Raw genomic sequence first — 20,175 nt, forward strand, 5'->3', positions numbered from 1 at the left:
GGAGAGCTGAGACTTAATCTGGGCCCTGAAGAATGAGTAGATACTGAGAATAAAAAAAATTCTAGTCAGTATTGTCATTCACTGAATGAGAAGTATGGATGTTTGTAGTCTAGGAAAAAGAGTGAATACATTGGCTGGCTAGAATGGAATCTTTCTATTACCAAACAGCAGAAAATAAGGTAAAAGAAAAAAACGAGCCAAATGATAGAGTTCCTTAATGATGAGCTGAGAGAAGCCCTAGAATATCTTTATTCACTCGAGTTTTTATTGCTTCTTACTCACTCGAACACCTTGTTTCCTCATGTGCTGGACACTATACTGGATCTTTTGATGTAAAGATGAAAAAGAAAGGTTCCCTGCCCTCAAAGAGCTCTAGCCAGAAAAATCAGACAGACATATACAATTAATTATAATACTTTAGCACTATACAAAGTGATAAAAATAAATGCATAAATATAATGAGAAGGTTGCTCCCTCCTCCTACTGACCACTGAGAAACATTGTATACAATTAAACTTGTGACTGATAGGAATTCAATGAGATAATACTTTAAAAAAAAAACAAAACTTTATACAATACTGCTATTAAGAATTATGAAAAATATGTAATAAAATAAAGAATAAGGATTACAAATAATATAAAATAACATTATAATCATTATTATTGTTATTTGAGAGCCTGAACATATAAAATGATATGGAGCCTCTGAGAAGCACTGCTTTGGTGAATCAGAAGAAAATTATAACATGTCATAAAATGCCTCTCTTTTTCTCTATATATATGGAAATCCTAACTAATCTTTATGTCTTTCCTTGTCTGTAATCCTTCCTGGTCTATTTTCCTGGTTTTTTCCAATCCTCTGGAGCACCTCTTGTAACTGTGGCCAATACTACATCATTTAGCATTTAATGGCTCTCTAATTTTATTTGTATTTTACTTCATCTTGTGTTGATATTAGTTTTATTTCTGAAATTGGATTCTTAGATGCTGGAAGACAAATGTTACACTTCCTTTGTACCCCCCAATGAGCCTATAACACTGCAGACTCAAATTGATGCTAAATAAAGTATGACTGAGTGTTTAATTTGAAAATCCAAGGCCGGGCGCGGTGGCTGAAGCCTGTAATCCCAGCACTTTGGGAGGCTGAGGCGGGTGGATCACGAGGTCAAGAGATCGAGACCATCCTGGTCAACATGGTGAAACCCGTCTCTACTAAAAATAGAAAAAATCATCTGGGCATGGTGGTGCATGCCTGTAATCCCAGCTACTCAGGAGGCTGAGGCAGGAGAATTGCCTGAACCCAGGAGGCGGAGGTTGCGGTGAGCCGAGATCATGCCATTGCACTCCAGCCTGGGTAACAAGAGCGAAACTCCATCTCAAAAAAAAAAAAAAGAAAATCCAAGTCATGGGCACCTAGGCAACATTGGCAGTATTGTTTGCTGAGGCCTCTGACCTCCATCTTCTGCAGTCCCTTCCACTTCTGTATTCTCTTCTCCTTTTAAGGTGATTTCATGTTCTCTGTCTTCTACCCAATCAAACCCACATTCAGGAAATTACCTTATTTGCTCATTCATTTTAAAGGTGTAAGTTATTCATAAGTATTGAAACATTTTGTTTTGGGGATAATTTACATTTTAAAAGATAAAACATTAAGCCAAATAGAATGAATCTCTATTTATAGAATATCTGCAATTAGTTAAGTAGGCAGATGGAGTTTTCTTGTTACAGTTTTCCGAGTCTAAACCAGCTTATAACCAGTATCATCTTGATAGAAAACTAAAATGTTAAAATATTAGAATGTTTAATAATACCTCTGTCAGTAATCAACTTCAGAATGTTATATAACAAAACAACTCAATGAGTGAAAAGAAAATTGCCTTTTCCTTTTTTTAGAGCCCTGAGTTCAGATCCTGATTCTGTTATTTACTAGCACCAAACCACTCTCTGACTGTCAAATTTTCTGAGCCTCATTTTCCTCATTTATGAAATGGAATTAGATGAGAGAAATTATGTAAAGCACCAAGCACTGTGCCTGACAAATAGTTAATATCCAATAAAGATAAGTTTTTATTCTCCTATCTATTTATTTTTAAAATATTAATGCCTTAATTTGGTTCATTTTAGGATCACTCATATGACTGTACAACAATGTTCATTTTAGTTAATTCTATGTAAATAGTAGGACATTATGTAGTTTCAATTTCAGTTTCAATTAAGTATTTGGTTTTATATTATAGATGGCCAACTATAATCAATTTGCTCGTATCTTTTTCCTATATATAAACATTGGGTTTTGACATTATAAATACTTTGGAGCAATATTCTGTCCCTCTATGATGACTGTTTTACTTATATGAAATATATCCACTTTTTGATATTTGGTGGAGGAACAAAAGGGGAAATGATCCAAATTGCAAGAGTGTCTAAACAGAAGGAAATCAGCTAAGCTTTTGGTGTTACAAATCACAGTAATAATGCATATTGCTTACACAATGAGTTCAACTAAAAGTATACTGAACTAAAAACCAGAAGTCTTCAATTCCAGTCCAAACCACCACTGCCACTAATTCATGATGTGATTTTGAAAAGTTATCTTCTTGTGATTCAATTCCCTCATCAAATAAAATAAGCATGATAGACTAGATCAGTGCTTCTTAAACTTTTATTGGAAACACAGATACTTTTGAGAATGTGATAAATGCTTTGAATCCTGTCCCCAATATTTGTGCATATTTTTTCCTTTCCAGTTTCCCTGAGGGCTATCTGTAAACTTCATGTCAAAATCTCTGGACTGTATGATATCATGGTCTCCTTCCAGCCCTGTAACTTCAGAGTGGAATTGTGTTTGTTTCATACAATCATTAGTGTGATTTTAAGCAGGCAAATCCAGTTTCTTTCTCAGTGCTTCAAAGTGGGATATTAACACATGGTATAAGGTTTTCTCCCTGTGTCTGCAGTAAGAGAAGAGAGCTACATGCCTCCTAAGGAACCCTAAGACAAATTAGCCGTTCCATTAAGGAAAGCTATCTATTCCTCTGGCTTGTTGAGAAACAAGCTTATTCCACAAACGTATTGTCCCATTTCTCTTCTATTGTTACTTTAACCTAATTTTATGTGTACTTAGTATTTCAACTTGACTAAAAATTCTTCAGATGCAAAAACCACATATGCTAGCTAATCCCTGGTTTGGCTCCAATGATCCCTAACACTTAGTATTCACTTTTCACACCCTTGTGTAGTTCCTTCCCCCGACGTTTTACTATTTCACTAGGGTTGGTCTGTGTGACCCGTAAAATAAGGCAGAAATGATGGTATGTCACACTGCAATTTCCATCTTAAAGATTATCTCTCTGTCTCTCTCTCTCTTCCCTCCCTCTCTCTCTCTCCCTCTCTCTTTCTCTCTTTCTGTCATCCCTGTCATTGCTCAGTCTGAGGGAAGCCAGTTGCCATGTTTTAAGGACACTCAGGAAGCCTGTGGAGAGGCCCACATAGCAAAAAGGAAGTTTCTGGCCAACAGCCTGCTAGAAACAGAGGCTTGCCAACAACCATGTGAGAAAGCTTGGAAATAGATCCTTCAGCCCCAGTCAAGCCTTGAGAAGACTTCAGCCCTAGCTGACAGTTTGACTGCAACCTTGTAAGAGTCCCTGAGACCGACACACTCAGCTAAGCTACTCCTAGGTTCCTGACCCTCTGAAACTGCAAGATAATAAATACTATTTTAAGCTTATAAATTTTGGGCAGCTTGTTATGCAACAATGGATAACTAATTCTCTTTTTTTCTGTCTCTTCTTTTTCTCTCCTTCTCTCTTCCCACCTTACCACCCACTGACTTTCTTTCTCTCTCAGTTGCTTAGCACTGAAATCTATTCAAGAAATCTGGCCCCTCTCTTCAACTTTTACTTAAAAAACAAAAACAAAAACTGAGGCCCAAGTATTTGCCCAAAGTTATTCAGTTACTGGAAGAAAAAGGATTAACACCCAGGTGCCATAATATACAATACAGTATTTTTTCCTTGTCCTTATGCTTCCTCTCACTTTCTTATCAATTCAATCTACTCTTATGCTACACATAATATGTATTAATATTTATATAAAATAACACTATTGGTGTGATAAGCTAAATCTGATAAATCATTGGTGAATTTTTCAAGCCTCCTTTTCTCTTCTTCAATTGACAATCTGGTCCATTTGTAAATTCCTATATCAAAGACTGGGTGATACAAAGTAATGGATATTCATTATCATGAGTTAATGTCATTACTTGTGTGTAGTTCTGTTAAGAGGATTTGGTAAGAAGGGTTACATTTTTTTAACAAAGTAATATTTGAATTATTAACTGATATTAACTATCCAGGTCATTTTTGTGAATAATGTAAATGACTGTTTTTGATTGGTTACTGCTTCTACTATTCTTAAATGTCTCCTTAATAGCCTATTGGTAAAGTCCGTATTCCCTAAAACAACTTTTCAAGATTTGAGACTTCACTGGAGTCTTCTCTCTTCCTACTTCCTACCTTGAACTTGGTACTCCTGAAACACTAATTCCTATCCGAACCTACTGACACACAACTCAGTTTGTCTTCATATACTATTTTCCAGGAAGGGATACCCTTTCTTCTGACTCCCTTCCCCATTTTCTACCCTCTTCTCTAGCCTGATTCACTCCCACTGGCTCTTTGGGATGTGGTTAAAATAGGTTTTTTGAGAGTCTTTCCCTTCCTCTCTCAGGTTCTATTAGCTGGCCTCCACTAGAGTTCTCTAATTTCCTGAACATATCTTTATCCCAGTACTTAACTATATTCTGTTAAAATTGACTCTTTGGTGTTGGTGTCCCCATGTAGGCTGAATGTCTTCAATAATGGGTCCTTACATTGTGTATCTATGCATACACAGTATATAACATATAATATATGCTCAGTAAATATTGCAATAAATAATATTATAATTGCTGGAAAAAGCCACTGCAACTTTCAGAACACAAACCTCTAAGGTACTCTTAAGACATTGAAAGAACCTAAAGTTAATCAAGTCACAAATAATGCATGTCTAGATTTCAGAAAAATATTGAGAAACAAAGATATGATTTACCCTGAATTACACCCAAAACAATCTTTAAAATTGAATTCCAGATACATTATTTTTGCATTAATTCATCATTTTTATTCCCTTTCTTTTGCCTCTTACTTTTTGTGGAGCACAGTCCTAAAAGGATTAAAAGTAAACTAAGGACACGGACAAAAGAAAGAACCTATTTGCCACTAAGCTGTCTCTTTTGCAGTATCCTTCAGAAGTGCTTATTAAAACAAACTCTCTGCTATTTCTTTTATTTGTTTTTGTGTTATTTTCTAGTTGCATCTAGTGGCCTTAGAGAAGGAAATTATCTTTAGGCACTCCTAAATATGACTGAGTTATCTGAAATTAAATTGTATATATAAATTTAATATATAACATATATAGTGTCTTACTATTGTTACACATTCTATAATAATTGTCCAGACACTAACTAAAGAACAGAAGTATAAATATTTTTAATAATGTCCGAAATGTGTTTAAAATACAACCAAATTAAATTTTGTAGTATCTTTAGCAATTTGTAAGCAAAATAAACTAAAAGTTGCACGCCTTCTCAGGGGAAGACAGATGGATATGTTTTGTGCAAGGAAAGTTGGAGTAAGTTTTTATTTAATAAGATGATGGTAATGCCAAGTATTCACTAGGTCATATTACAGAAAAGAAAATTTCAGTTGTTTATATTTCTTCAGATGCAAATTATCCCACTTCATGATACAAATTAATATTTGATGTTTCAATAACATGAGTGACAGTATAGTGATACATGTGGTGATACTGAAACTATGCTTTGGAGTTAAACCTACTTGGATTCACATCTCAACTCTGACAGTTACTATGTAACCTAAAGCAAGTTACTTAACTCTGTGAGCCAAAGCTCCCCCATCTGCAAAGGACCATTAAGTCTGTCCACCTTATAAGGGCCCATGAAGATTAAATTAAAATGTATGTAAAGTGTTTAACACAGTGCCAGGCACATAGAAACCACTCATCATTTAATTTTTGTTATAGTAGCCATTTTTGTTGTCTTAATATTGGTGTCCCATGTTTTCATTGAGGGAAAAATTGTTACTTAAAAATGCCTCACGTTTTCTCTTCAAAGTCCCTTAGTGACCAACTTGTGTTGATTATAAGAAAGCTGGAAGGTTTAAAGCAGGATTCTATATATGAGCTTCTTGCTCCTTAATATACAGTGATGTTAATCACACAATGAACTCATCAGACCTACTATGCAGTATCTACTCTTTGTAGGTTAACTGACTACTCAGGTATTTTCAGATAATAATCAACATTGTATGAAAAGGTTTTTGATAGGATCATCTGAAACGTTGGCTAATTTTGAACACCAATCTCACTTCATTAAAATGAACAGCATCTCAATAGGAAGCAAAACAGGGCCACATATAATTTCAAAACAGTTATAATATAATTTCAAAACGGTTATATACCAGCAAATTTATCAAGCTGGCCAGTTTCCTGAGGGTCTTTTTTTCCTTCCGTGACATGAAGTAACAGTGTAATTGCAAGCTTACAGCATGGAGGTATTTGGAGAATTAATCAGAATGGAATAAAGTACTCTGTACCAATTTCAATATTGGCATATGTATTTTTAAAGAATTAACATCATTTAAATTATATACTTACATATACTCAATAAAAATGTTCCCCGTTGTACATTGTAAGATTTTGCATAGACTAAATTAAAAGATTTATGGCAGCAATAACAAATTTACTTCTATATAGCGCAATAATTTTTGTGGTAATATTAATTTGAATACCTAATAAAATACTAAATAGTACTTCAAAACATCATAAATTTTAAATTACAACTTAACACGATGATATATAGATTTATGCTCATTTTCTTTGGGGGATCTATTATTATTCAATATCTGGCCATCTTCCAGCCAGTTAAGAGAAAATTCGAAGACCAAATTTGGCCAGAATCTTTTCAAAGCTGAAAGCACTTTTGTGTGCCTGTTAAACATCCAACATTATTTAATAACACATTATTTATACAAGAATGGAGGTGAGCCTAATTTTGCAGAAACAAAGGCACATCAGTAGTTTATGAAAGTAGCAATCTTCCTAACTTAGAGGGCGTAAAACTATGCACAGCTGCTTGACTACTGAGTGTCTTGATTACATAGTTGAAACAGGTGATCCTACGCTCTTGGTAGTAAAATAATGTCTTATGTTAAAGAATGTTGTACATAACCTTCATAATTTTTTCTTTACATGCCAAACATATGACTCAGAATTATTATTTTTTCTCACGTATTAGAAACTATTAGGGGAAAAAAAAACTCCATAAAGATAACATAGATTTTACAGTGATTATTCATCAACAGCTGACATAGACAAGTTACACTTATGATCAAAGATTGAAAAGGCATTAAAAAATGAAAAATATGCAGTTATTCAGAAAAATATATATTATTCCAAATGAATTATGCCTTCAAAATTTCCTTTTAAAGGAAAGACATACAAAACTTGGAGAAATTTGGTTACCTCTTTTTTTATTAACTCAACAAATAGTCATTGATTATTTCCCTTGCCAGATTGAGCATACATAGTGAACAACTTCACAGCCTACGTTTTTATAGAATTTTAGTTGCTGTTAGTTATGTTTTTAATAAACGTAGCGATCATTCAAAGCATGCAGATTAATAAAGAGTAAATGATAGAAAAAAAGTTTTTGGTGAATTTAACATTGATACTTGGAAAGATGTTAAATCACTTTTCATTTCTCAGCCTTGCAGTAATCTTACTACAAAACATCTACAAAAAGCATTTCCTCTGAGGATAATACATCTGTCCTCTATCTTTTGTCTTATTCATCCTTCAGGTCATTTCCTGTCAGAAAAGATTTCCATGCCCCTTTCCTTGTGTTGGGTTAGAAAATCTGCTATGTGCTCTAAACTTACCCACTCTGACTTGGAATTCTCCCTTGACTCCCAACTGTTAATTCTGTAAAAGCATGGACTGTATATTTGTTTACTGTTGTATCCTTAGTCTAGCAAAAGAAGGTATAAATAACTTGGTTGAATTAATTTTTAAAAAATTAAAAAGTCACTAGCCTTTAAGATTTTGTATGATATCTTCATTATTCATGCAAACAAAAAAAAGGAAAATATGTACCACCTACAAGTGACCTTCCTATGAGAGCTACCTCAATGTGAACCAGATAAACCAGGCCTATAGTCAGAAGTACAGTTAGAGACCCCTAAGATTCCTGAAGATTAGGCTACTGATAACTAAAACAAATTGAGAGTGGATTCACCAACTTTCTGGACTGCTTTCAGTTCTCTCTTCCTATACATGTGCCCTCTCCTCCCTTCAATGCTGATCACCAACTCCAGGATCAATATTAGTAGGCAGACCCCTGTCTCAAAATTATTAGTTCACTGCTTGTTTTCTAGCATAGCTTATTTAATTAGCAAAGACTTTTTCTCTTGTTGTCTCTTCTTAGTGCAGATATTCCTTAAACCAATATCAACTGTGAATTACTAATTTTTTCCTATTTTTGACATGCATGGATTTGTTGGCAGTCAGGTAGAAACAAGAATGATTGTCATGGAGGGCCTCAGCTCTTTTAGAATTGGTCTTCACTATCCCCTGCCAATGAACCTTCCAGTGTCACCAGTGGTAACTGTGCCTGCTTATATAGTTGGCCTCTACAATAAACCAAATTTTTCACTAGTTCCTTGAAATCACTTAGAAAGACCTAAGTTAAATTGGTTCTGGAGGCCAGTTTTTTTTTGATGATGGAAGTGAGAGGGATGTGAGGTGTATTTCTGTTTTATTTCAGCAAGGCTTTTAACTCTTGCCCACATTAAATTTTCATGATAATTTAGTAACCTATTTCTTATTTACAGCTAATTTTAAATGTGTAATAAATTAAATGATAAATATACTGAGTGATCACCAATCTTCCTTCTTTCACCCTTTCACCTCTTACATAGGGCTAAGTGCTGCTGCTTCTACTATTGGAAGATTTAAAAAAATAAAAAGTGTGATATGGTACATGTCTTCCCAGAACTGACATTTTAGTGACAGTGCCAAATGCAAACAGAAAAAACTATAAGACAAGGCATATGTGCTTTACACAGATAGAAAAGCAATTGGAGCACAGGAAGAGAATAAGACCATTACTGGCTGTGAATTTAAAATCTCAAATAACTGACTTCTTCAAAGGATATGGAGATTAGTTCATTAAATTTATAGCCCTTTCATCAGGTTATATTAAATTTCTAAATATATTTTATCCAGTAAATAAAATTTATTTCTTTATTGAAATAATTGAAATAGCAACAACTTTTGCTCAACTACTTTTTTGAAAAGTAAAATATTACTGTTGTAGGAACATATAGTAAGGATTTTTTTATTATGTTAGGATCCTAAAGCAGTTTTAGGTGATGGCATAAGAAATGTTTTTGGTCAGTTTGTAGGTTGCCCAAGTAATAGCTATTAGCCATCATTTCTTGTTACAGCAGGGTGGTCCTATAAATCTGCACAGAACTCAGAAAGTATTTTAAATTAGGCTTAAATTATACTGTAAATCCCTGGATTTCCATCTGGTATTTATACACAAAATACTACTCTAATAATCTGAAATCACATATAATCTCCTGACTTTGGCATACGTGCTTGGTTGGTCATTATTAAAACATTGGTTCAGGTCAATTGTATAGCTTTTTTTATTTGGTTCAAACAACTTAGTGGTGACTTTGTTTAGTTCTCGACAACATCAAAGATAGATCCTTAGACAATAACTCTCAATATGAAATTTAATAAAATTTAAATGTTCTAACCAAACCAGGAACTGGGAATAGAAGTGAGGGAGAGAAGTGTTATGTTGTCAAATAAGTTTGAGAAATCATGTGTACTCTTTTCTTAGAGTTTTTAAAATTCACATAGGTATAGTACAGACTCAGAGAAATTCTGCTGAAAAAAATCGTTCAAATTTGTTTAATCTAATATTTCTCAGTGGGTTAATTACAGAAGCCATGCTGCAGGAAATAGCACTAATATATCAGGGACACTAGTGTTATAAAGAAATACAGTTTGGAAATACCACCTTAAGAAAATTCTGCAAGCCCTGTTTGTTCTGAATTTGGTCTCAAATTTTCTTAGCATTACCTACAGTTACATCTTAAGTTCAAATAGGCAGATAAAATGGGAAATATTACAATAGAATATGATAAATGTGGTATTTGAGGATATTGAAATATGTCTTATTTTTCTTATATTAATCTTAAAAATAAATTAAGTTTCAGAATAATCCTGATAAATAAGCAAAGATTGTTATAGTTTTAGGCACAAAATCAAACCTCCTATTTGAGTAATACCTGTAATAATCTCTCATTTCATCTCCTCTGATTACTATCTGAAATTATTATTTCAATTTCTAGTTAAATTCAACCACCAGCATTTTAGTGGTTTTGTTTCTCCCTCTACTCTCCTATCATTCCACTGTCCTCATTCTTTAAGTGCATCAAGAAAATTAGTGGAGCTATATTTTATGAGAAACCTTTGCTTTATTTTAAGTTTACAAAAGATTTAAAATCCATTAATTTTTATATAGTTTTTTTCCTTTTCTGTTTTGCTCTTTTTCCTCCTGTTCAAAAAGATATTTTCTTCCTATTTATTTTTAGATGGACACTACTTAATGACTCTAGCAAGTACTCATAACCACTCCAGTAGAAGAGATTACTTTCTTCTGGAGGGAAGTTAACTAAGCAAATGGAGAATCTCTAGAGCCAGTTCTCCTCAGTATACATCAATTTTTTTTTTCCTCTGAGAATGATGTTGCCTGCCTAAAGACAGGGTTTTACCTGGGCACGGGTACTGGATAATTCTCCTCTCTCACTCCCCATCTTAATCACTTTCTTTATGTATTACTACACAAACCCATTCATACACATAGTTAAGGAACTTTAATGACATTTTTGTTAGTGAATTTGATATGACTTCTCTACTAAGGATGTGCTCAGTTATATTCTCAAATGCAGATGTAAAACTTGGTCCAAAAGCAATTTAATATTCAGTGACTGTTTAACATGGTTTTCCAAATGATGTGAAAGGCAGAGGATTTTCATTTACAGCATATTTGAGGGGTAAAAAGATTAGATATTGTTTAGTAAAAGAGTTTACATTGAAATCTATTTCATTTAATGAGTCATTTTTCTTCATATTACTTAAGTGTACACTATTATATGTGATATATATAAAATTTTTAAGTGGAAGAGTATTGTATTCCAGTAGTGATGTTAGGGAAGTTACTGTGCTACCAAAAATTGTTTGATACAAAGGAAGAAAGCTACGATCCTTAGAAAATAAAAAAAGCTTTGCCTTAGTGTTGTGCATCATTCCAGTCTTAAAAAAAGAACAGTCCTCTAGCTTTATGTCCTTTCTCTGATCTGGATAGATCCTTGCTTTGGTTTGAATGTCCTCTCCAAAACTCATATTGAAATTTAATTGCCATTGTGATGGTATTAAGAAATAGGACCATTAAAAGGTGATTAAGCTGTGAGGGCTTCAACCTCATGAATTTCAGAAGTGGGTTGTTACAGAAAATGAGTTCAGCCCTGTCTGTCTCATACTCTCTTACTCTCATATGTTCTTGCCCTTCTACCTTCCACCATAGAATGACACAGCAAGCAGGCCCTTGCCAGATGCCAATACCTTGATATTGGAATTCTCAGCCCCCAGAACTGTGAAGAATAAATTTCTTTTCTTTATAAATTATCCAGTCTTCAGTATTCTCTTATAGCAACACAAAGCAGATTAAGCCAACCCTGTAGAATTGTGGTTACCTTCCCTTGGGTTTTCTAGTCTGGAGGTTGTCTCCTTAAATCTCTCCCTTTGAACTTTGTGAGGTGGCCATGAAAGGTAAGATCCTAATCTGGGAGCATCTGAGTTCATAGTCATAAGGTGGCTCATTTAAGTGCAGAGTGAGTTAACATTGATGCCTGTATTTCAAGTACCCTACTGTAACACCACTTTAAAGTGTCAGAAGGCATTCAGACCTGCCTGTCATTGTGAGACTGTGGCACAAAACCTGTTCTTCCCTGCAGCTAACTCATTCACCAAAGCAGTCTTCTTAACATAGTAGCTACAGAGCTGTCATCACATGTATTTCCAGGCAAGTTCATCAGATGTTGGAGCCATTGAAATTTGTCAGATAGGTCAGATGAGCCCTGAAGAACCCTCTCAGTGCATAATTCAGAGATTTATGCCTAACCAAGCCTATTTCAAAATCCCCTAGGGTTCAAGTTAACTTTGAACCCCTCTACAGATTCCATTCCGAAGACACCTGAGGTGGTCCAGGCTGAATTAGAATTCGTGGTCTCCATAAGCAGTAGTTCACAACCTTAGCTGCACTTTAGAATCATTGGAGAACTTTAACAAATACTAATGCCTGGTCCTTCCTGCCTTTGTGAGATTCTGACTTAATTCGCCAGTAATCTAATGTGATCCCTTTAGTCCAGTGGTTCTCATCCTTGGCAGCATGTCAGAATTATCTGGGGAGCTTTTATAATTCCTAATGCCCAGACTGTACCTCAGATCAATTTAATAAATTTTTTTGTGTGTGTGGGTGGAATCTGGCATCAGGTTTTTTTTTAAAGTTCCCCAGCTGACTGTAATATTTAGCCAAGGTTGAGAAATGAAAAAATCTAGAAAAGGCAACTTCTTCAATATCTAAGAGCTGACTTCTTGCATTCTCTGTAATTCAGTTGAGTTTCTGAATGATCTAAAACTATAGGCTAAAGAGTTTTTGTACAGCTAAGTCATAGGGTCAGTCTAGATGAGGATTTACAAAAGAGATAAGAGATGATAAAATATGCATTCATGGCAATGAATGAACTTACTGGCACTTCATAAGTGCCAGGCACATGTGATGGCCAGAAAAAAAAATTATAAAATTAAAAACTAATTAAAGAAAGCTAATGTTTCCAAATCTGCTCCCCAGCAATTTATCTATTCTCCATAATTTAAAGCCCTAACAAGTTACTTAAGGGAATGCAGGTCGCCAGTTCTACAAGATTCTACCTTGTCTAAAATTTCTAGGATTTTAGTTCAACTCCATAGATATGTTCCTTATTATCTATTTTTTAAAGGCAGGGATTGTCCTTACATTGTTATTTTTTATTCTGGTAATGTGAATTACTGTTTTTTAGATAACTTGCTAAGAACTGTTTAGAATATAAGCAAATTTACCATCTCCATATTCAGAGGCGATGTGTGTATTTGCTAGCTTCTAACAGACAGTATTGTTAAGTAGGAGCCTATCCAAAGAATTGTTGACAAATGAGTCGCTGAAGCTTTTGTGTCCAAAGTCAAATTCAGCAACGCTGTGTTTATTTGCTTTTTGCCAATCGTTAGGCCATATCCCATCACAGTCTAACAGTCCAAAAGAGAATATTGCCAAATCATTGGCCAGTTTTCAGAATGACTAACCCTTTTCTAGCTATGGAACTAACAATGCTTAATTATAACCAAGTGAGGCAATTTACGACAAGTAGTTCTTCTTTAAAGGAGTAGATGATATTGACTATTATTGGGAAGAGCACAACTTTTTAGCAATTGGATTCCAAAAGCAAGAAATTATCCTAAGGGATTAGGTTTTGTCTTCCACATCTGTTTCCCAAGGCAGTCCCTCAGTGCCCAGTGCACTGCTGCTATCTCTCACTTGGCACCTCAATACTCAGCTTAAACAGCAGTGTTATTTCTGCTAGGTGCAGAATGATAGTCTCTGTCTGCTGTTGGACTGCCTAGTTCAACAGTTACCTAAATTCACCCTCTGGTCTTGTCCCCACAGGGAGAGGTCTGACAACAAAGGGGAAGTACTGACCATTCATTTCGTCCTTTTATGACGTTCTCAATGCTCTTCTTCCACAGAGAAAATAAATATTTACTGCATTTTGAATGTGCACTTTGGAGGGACATTTTATTCTTTTATTATTATTATGTTTGTTAAGGTTAGGTACCAGTTCATCACCTGGAAACCTACTGTTAGGCTAAATGTGAAGCCATCAGAGACCCAAGTAAAGAGGAGAGACTTTCTACCTCCTGGGTAACAGTAGTACACAATCCTTGTGACCAGTTCTCTAGTAACAACTTCTGTCTCCTCTAGAGTTAGAAATGTGGTCCAGTATTGCTTGGCCTGTCATGAATTCCCCCATCTTCATAGTTCTTGTTTATATGTCTACTAATACAAGTCTTATTTCCATTGGGTTCCTTGGTGTACTCTTCCTGCAATGTATTCATTCTAATCTAAAATTTTTCACAAAAAAAACACAGCAATTAAGATGGGACTAAAGGAAGTAACAACTTCACAATCCAGGATACTGTAAGTAATTTTTAAAAATTCTCTAAAGCTATGAGAAATGAACAGTCACATCCACTTCCCCATCACTCCCTTTTATTTTTCCATGCCCTCCATCCATTTGCCCCAGCCCAAAACGTTCTAAAAGCAGAATTATACATCCATATATTTTACTTCTCCTGCTAGCTCCAATCCATATTTCCTAGTTAAATACCACATTCTTGTGTGAAAGCTGTGCTTCTGCTAGTGCAGTGAATAGTCTTCTGAAACCTATTGATTGACATTCTCAGGTCAGTTCTCTTTCATTCAAAAAACAGTCATGAGAAAAGATTGGAGACTTTCTTATGGTAATCAAAAGAACAATTATATTTTCCATAGCTGACGTCTTATTTTTCATGTAAAACTTTATTTTCCACGACATTAAAATCTATACCAACTTAAAAGACCTTCAAAGAAAGGTGATTAACAACCTGTTGAAAAAATTTAAGGCATCAAAACATTGAAAATGAAATTCTAAGTTTGATTCTGATCTTCACCACTTTCTGAATCCTGCTGCATTTCATTCTAGTAGGCAATCCAGTTACATTTTACTCTCATTTTAATGAAAATAGGAAGGAAACATTCTTTTGTTCATTTATTTGTTCATTCATTCAATGATTGATGAATGTAAACAATCTTTCATTTTTATAATTTTAAGCTTCTATTCTTGTTATTTTAAACAAATTCTGAGCATTTTCTTTGTACCTGGATCTCCTAATATAGCAGCTTCAACTTCACATGTCACTTAGCACATTTAGTTATGAGCATTCATTTTTAAAATTATTATTGTAAGGCTACCCTTCAAATAATAGGAAATGACTATCAGAATTTTCTTCTAACATGTTATTTTCTGTATATTCTTCACTGTAGCATTTCCCTCTGTACCTAAGCACTGCCTATAGAAAAATAAAAAGTGTCTTATACTCTTTTTAACTTTCGAGAAATCTTACTGACTTCTTCTTCAGTAAGATAGCCGCAAAACTTGACAATAATTTTAGAGTTTGCTTAAAGGATTCTGGTGAAAGTTTCTCTTTCCAGGATAATTCACGGTATTAAGGAAGTATATTATATATACAGCCTATAGAAAAGCTTATAGAAGTGAAAATTATTTACACATTGTATATCTTGTCTTTTTAGTACATTGGTATTGTGACATCCTAATTTATAACAACATAGGGTAACTTTCTTTTGTTCTGCTGTCCTATGGAATTAGTGTTAGAGGAGATGGTTTACAAAATTGGCTTTAGTGTTACTCAAAGTTAGCACTAAATTGTGTTTCAAACTATAAAATAATTTTAGCATTTTATGTATGTCTACTACTTGAGTTTCATTGTTTCAAGAAATCTTAATACAAACAAAATAAAATTTACATATATGAATGAACTCCAATTGGAGATATTGTTGTTCCTAAATAATTATACATACCATTCAGTTTCACTGGCTTTTACATCTCCTTTTTTATTTTTTCATTACTTGGTAAAAGAATTGAAAAGGAACTAGTCAGAATGTAGAATCCCACAGTGCTTGGGTTTGGTAACCTTGTTACTACAATTTGAAATTAGTTGTAGTGATTCATCCTACCACTTTCATCTCATTCATTGCTTGAGATAATTATACAATGGATATTTAGGTTTCTTTATATTTATGAAATATATTCTGTGGTTTAAAATAGAATATAAGAACTGGAATGTATCTTGGAAATCATCTGTACCTATCCCGTATTTTACGGATGAAAAAAATTGAGTGTCAGAAAAACTAAGAAATTGTCCGCAAATCATTCACCGACAGGAATTTGACCCATGTGTCATAATTTTTACCTGGGCTCTGTCCTCTCCACCAGGTTTTATTATCCATGATAAATCTGCGTAACTTTTAAATAAATTGATTATAGGCCAAATTCTGTTGCTTATATAGAAGTAGATATCAAAAAAAATTTCTCCAAATAGTCATTCCTTAGATAAACTTTAGTATAATCAGAATGATTTTCCAGGACTAACATGATACCTTTATGAATCTCAGTAATAATGATGAATAATAATAATAAAATCATAGCTGTCAATTCATTAAAATGGCCTTAACATTCTATATCAATTATGGTTAAAAAGAAGGTCCTCTCATTTTCATATTGGAAACATAATTCTCTGAAATTCCCATTTATTGGTTGATTAGTGTGGAACCCTAAAAGTCATTCAGTAAACAGGCATCAAAATTTTGAAGTAATTGCTGCAAACCTAGCACTGTGATTTGCACGTTTACACCAGTATCCCAATGCATTCTTCTTCAAATGACTTTAACACAATTAATATAAAATGATATATTAATAACAATGTTGTCTGAGTGCTAGTAATGTAAACAAAATTTATTTTTGCTAAGCATTTTAAATTCTTAATTTATGTGTTGAGATATGTATTTTATTCCATTAAATTTAATACTACTGAAGTTGGTTATTAATCATAATCATTAAATGAAAAACACAACCCTGATATTTCAACATAAGAATAACTGATTCCTGGGAAAAATATAAGGCTTTTAAATTGAAACTCATGGAATTAACATCTCTTTCAGCTCACTTTTTTTCCCCCCTCACATTTACATTTTTCTTAAGGTAACATAGAACTTTTATGTCATAGAAGATTTCACTAAAGAAAATGTTAGGAGGAATCTGCTTCTGCCTAAGCTGATAATTAATCTATCTAATACAAATTCATTACAACTTAAATGAATAGGGGTACCACAGATTCCGTTCTATTTTGTCATTATATGCAATTGCAAAGAATGCATTTCTTAGCACACATTAACTATTTTACATCATGAAAATATTATTCCAAAGAAAATCAAATTAATAAAAATAAATTTCCTACTCTTTAGTGATAAGTAGCTTTTAGTGATAATTTATAAAGTTCTAAATTAGACCTTCTAATGAGTTTTGCTAGAGAGTATTAAGTCACATTTTGGTGTGAATAATATTATTTACATTTTGCTTAACTTATGAGCATTTTGAGTACAAGGAGTATATGTTTTCAAATTGGCCTGGATTATCAGGTCCAACTATAATATAAGTAGATTTGCCCTGTTCCAAGAGATATTTTTAGAAGCTTAGTTCAATTTAGAGAAATTAGATGACATTTTATTTAATTTTTTTACAAGAAGTAAAAAAAAGGCTGAGAAAACACATCACCTGAAGATTGATCCATTAACAGATTACCAAGGTCATAAGCAGTACTTAAAATAAAATTACTTACTGTAATTGTTCTTCATCTCTTGGGTCCCTTTTACTTTGCCTCTTTTATCAATCCTCAGATACCACTGTGTTCGACAGAAGAGTCTTCTCACTCTTATATCCCCTCCTTCCATGTAATCATAACTTCTTGTGTGTCGCTCAGGGCTGGAACAGTTCACATTTGTAGCCATTTGCTCTGGAGTCATGTCATTGCAAGCTAAAGATATAGTACCCACTAGACAGATAATGTGAAAGCATGATCTGTAGAGCAAAGTTGGCAGGATCCATGTCAGTATCCATTTGTGCATTATAGTGTAGTGCTCCGGGTGTTCATGAATAACATAATGAAAATTAAATCTTGAGTTGATTGTTACTCCTAGGTCATTGACCTCTTCCTATCTATGAATTGTAGATTGATATAAGAAAAAGTAGTTGCTCTTTCCAAATTGTTAGCCTTATCCTTTTAGTTACTGATAACTATCCAGGATTCTTCCTTAATAACTCTGTTGATATATTCTTATAAAAACAGTTCGTAGTCAGTTCAGTGGCTGTGACGCTGTTTGCTACTTGACTTCTGTTTGCAATGAGAGATTAAGAATAGGGAGGGGAGGAGAGAGGAAGATAAAAAATTGTACGTATAAATTTTAGTGGGTGAGAAGTAGTATAATATACAGTATAGGTTATACTTTGAAGATACATTTAAAACAAGCTTCCCAGAGGATGTCAAAATCTTTACCACTTTATGTGTAGATTTACAAAATTTATGCATAAGTAGAGATAAAACAATATGACTGTACCATTCATTCCAATTGCTATTTTGTGAGAAACATACTGCACTTAGAACTATTTTTTTAAATTAAGCTTTTATAATTACTACTAACAAAGTATAAGTGCTTTCTCCCTAGACTTCTTTATTATATGCTTTTACATTTGTGGTTAATCAATTATTTTCTCCTGAACTGCCCAGGTTTTTCAAGTTAAATGTCAAGATTGCTCTGGAGAACTTCAACCTTATCTTTATGTTCTACAGCATAATTACTATAGATATTTACATGGCTCAAAAATCTTGTAACTTTACTTTCCTGCTCAGTACTAAAATCAGAGAAAGAGACAAACTTTTAGAAAACATTTAGCATTGTTTTTAAAGACAAATAACAGTAACTTACTTGTTTTGTTGATAACAGCTGGATATATAAGAATTCCATGTCTGTTGTCTGCCTTATGCAACTTGAGCCTTTCTATTGTAGCTACAAACTATTTCTCAGCTGAAAAATTCTCCAGAAGAATCATAATTGTTTCCATAAATCAACAGGCAGGAGGATTTTCTCTCTGTGTGTGAACGCGTGTGTGCTTGTGTGTGTGTATGTGTGTGTGTGTGGAGTCTTTTATTCAGGGCTTTTCGATAAATACCTTTGCTGACCTCATTGGAAGCAATTAAAACTTAGCCAGTGAGCTGTTGAATACAAAGCGAGAATAAAAGGAGGCTTGTATAATACTGAATGGTCATGAGAGGGAGCTATGAACATGCTTATGCTTAAATCTACAAGTGGGTACCTACTTTGTAGAAACAGATCTCTAGTATGAAGGAGTTAGAAGGAGAAAGGGAATTTTTTAAACCTTCTCTGCAATATAGCAGTTGTATTATACTTTGAAAATTATTCCTTTGAACATATATATAGGGTTTTTTTGATACTTGGAAAATCTTTTCCATAGCTTTATTATGATGCATGCATTTCTTCAGTTACTTCTTTGTGCTCAGAATGTTAGAACAAAACTAATATGTATTAACTAACATATGAGTGCCTTAAAGCACTGTGTAGATAAGTTAAGTATTACATCATACAAAGACAATTCACTGAATATGAATATGAGTACAATTTTTATGTCATATTCCTAGGCTGAAAGTGAGAAGATCTAGGTTCTTATCTGAGTTGTTGTTCCAGAGTCTCAGCTGCTACATTTGTAAAAAATTGGTGTATTAGTCTAATGACTCTATGATGCTTCATAGTTTTATAATTCTGTGATCTGTGACTTTTACTCACTATTAATATAAGAATATTATATTTAAATATTTAAATATAATATTTAATATTTAAAAAACACCTACTTTAAAAAACTGTTATTCTTAAAAATTAAAAATGAGGAAATGGTTTCACTTTGGTTATCAATGTTTGATTTTTGCCTTCATAAGAACATTGGAATAGTACATGTTAATTTAGAGATGGAATTGCTAAGGTAAATAAAAGAAAGCTATTTTACTTTCCAGCATGAGTTCTCTCCTTTACTTCTTGTTCTAGTATGTATGAGGTAGTGCTCGTAGAATAATTGTGTTGTCTGTCTAAATCAGTATTGAGGAAGTATATTAAAATTATCTTTTTCATGTTATATACCCCTTCTCTCTCTCTCTTTCTCTCTCTCTCTCTCTGTCTCTCTCTCTCTCTCTCTCTCACACACACACACACCTCTGTGTGTGTGTGTGTGTGTGTGTGTGTGTGTGTGTGTGTGTGTGTGTGTG

At 33.7% G+C, this 20,175-nt stretch overlaps 2 protein-coding genes across 6 annotated transcripts in view; one reads left to right on the forward strand and one right to left on the reverse strand.

Moving 5' to 3' along the window:
• Positions 1-19,389, reverse strand: part of FGF7 (fibroblast growth factor 7) — a 62,738-nt gene extending 43,349 nt beyond the window's left edge. Inside the window, exons 1-2 of the mRNA XM_032297822.1 lie at positions 18,827-19,389; positions 17,683-18,234 (exon numbers count right to left, since the gene is read on the reverse strand). Coding sequence (XP_032153713.1) covers positions 17,683-17,968 — 286 coding nt within the window. The 5' untranslated portion in view covers positions 17,969-18,234; positions 18,827-19,389. The remainder of the gene's footprint in view (positions 1-17,682; positions 18,235-18,826) is intronic.
• Positions 1-20,175, forward strand: part of FAM227B (family with sequence similarity 227 member B) — a 287,158-nt gene that overhangs the window by 178,452 nt on the left and 88,531 nt on the right. The gene's annotated exons all lie outside the window — the stretch shown is intronic.

Source organism: Sapajus apella, unplaced genomic scaffold, assembly GCF_009761245.1.
Source record: "Sapajus apella isolate SASKATOON/1434 unplaced genomic scaffold, GSC_monkey_1.0 scaffold37, whole genome shotgun sequence".
Lineage (NCBI taxonomy): Eukaryota > Metazoa > Chordata > Mammalia > Primates > Cebidae > Sapajus > Sapajus apella.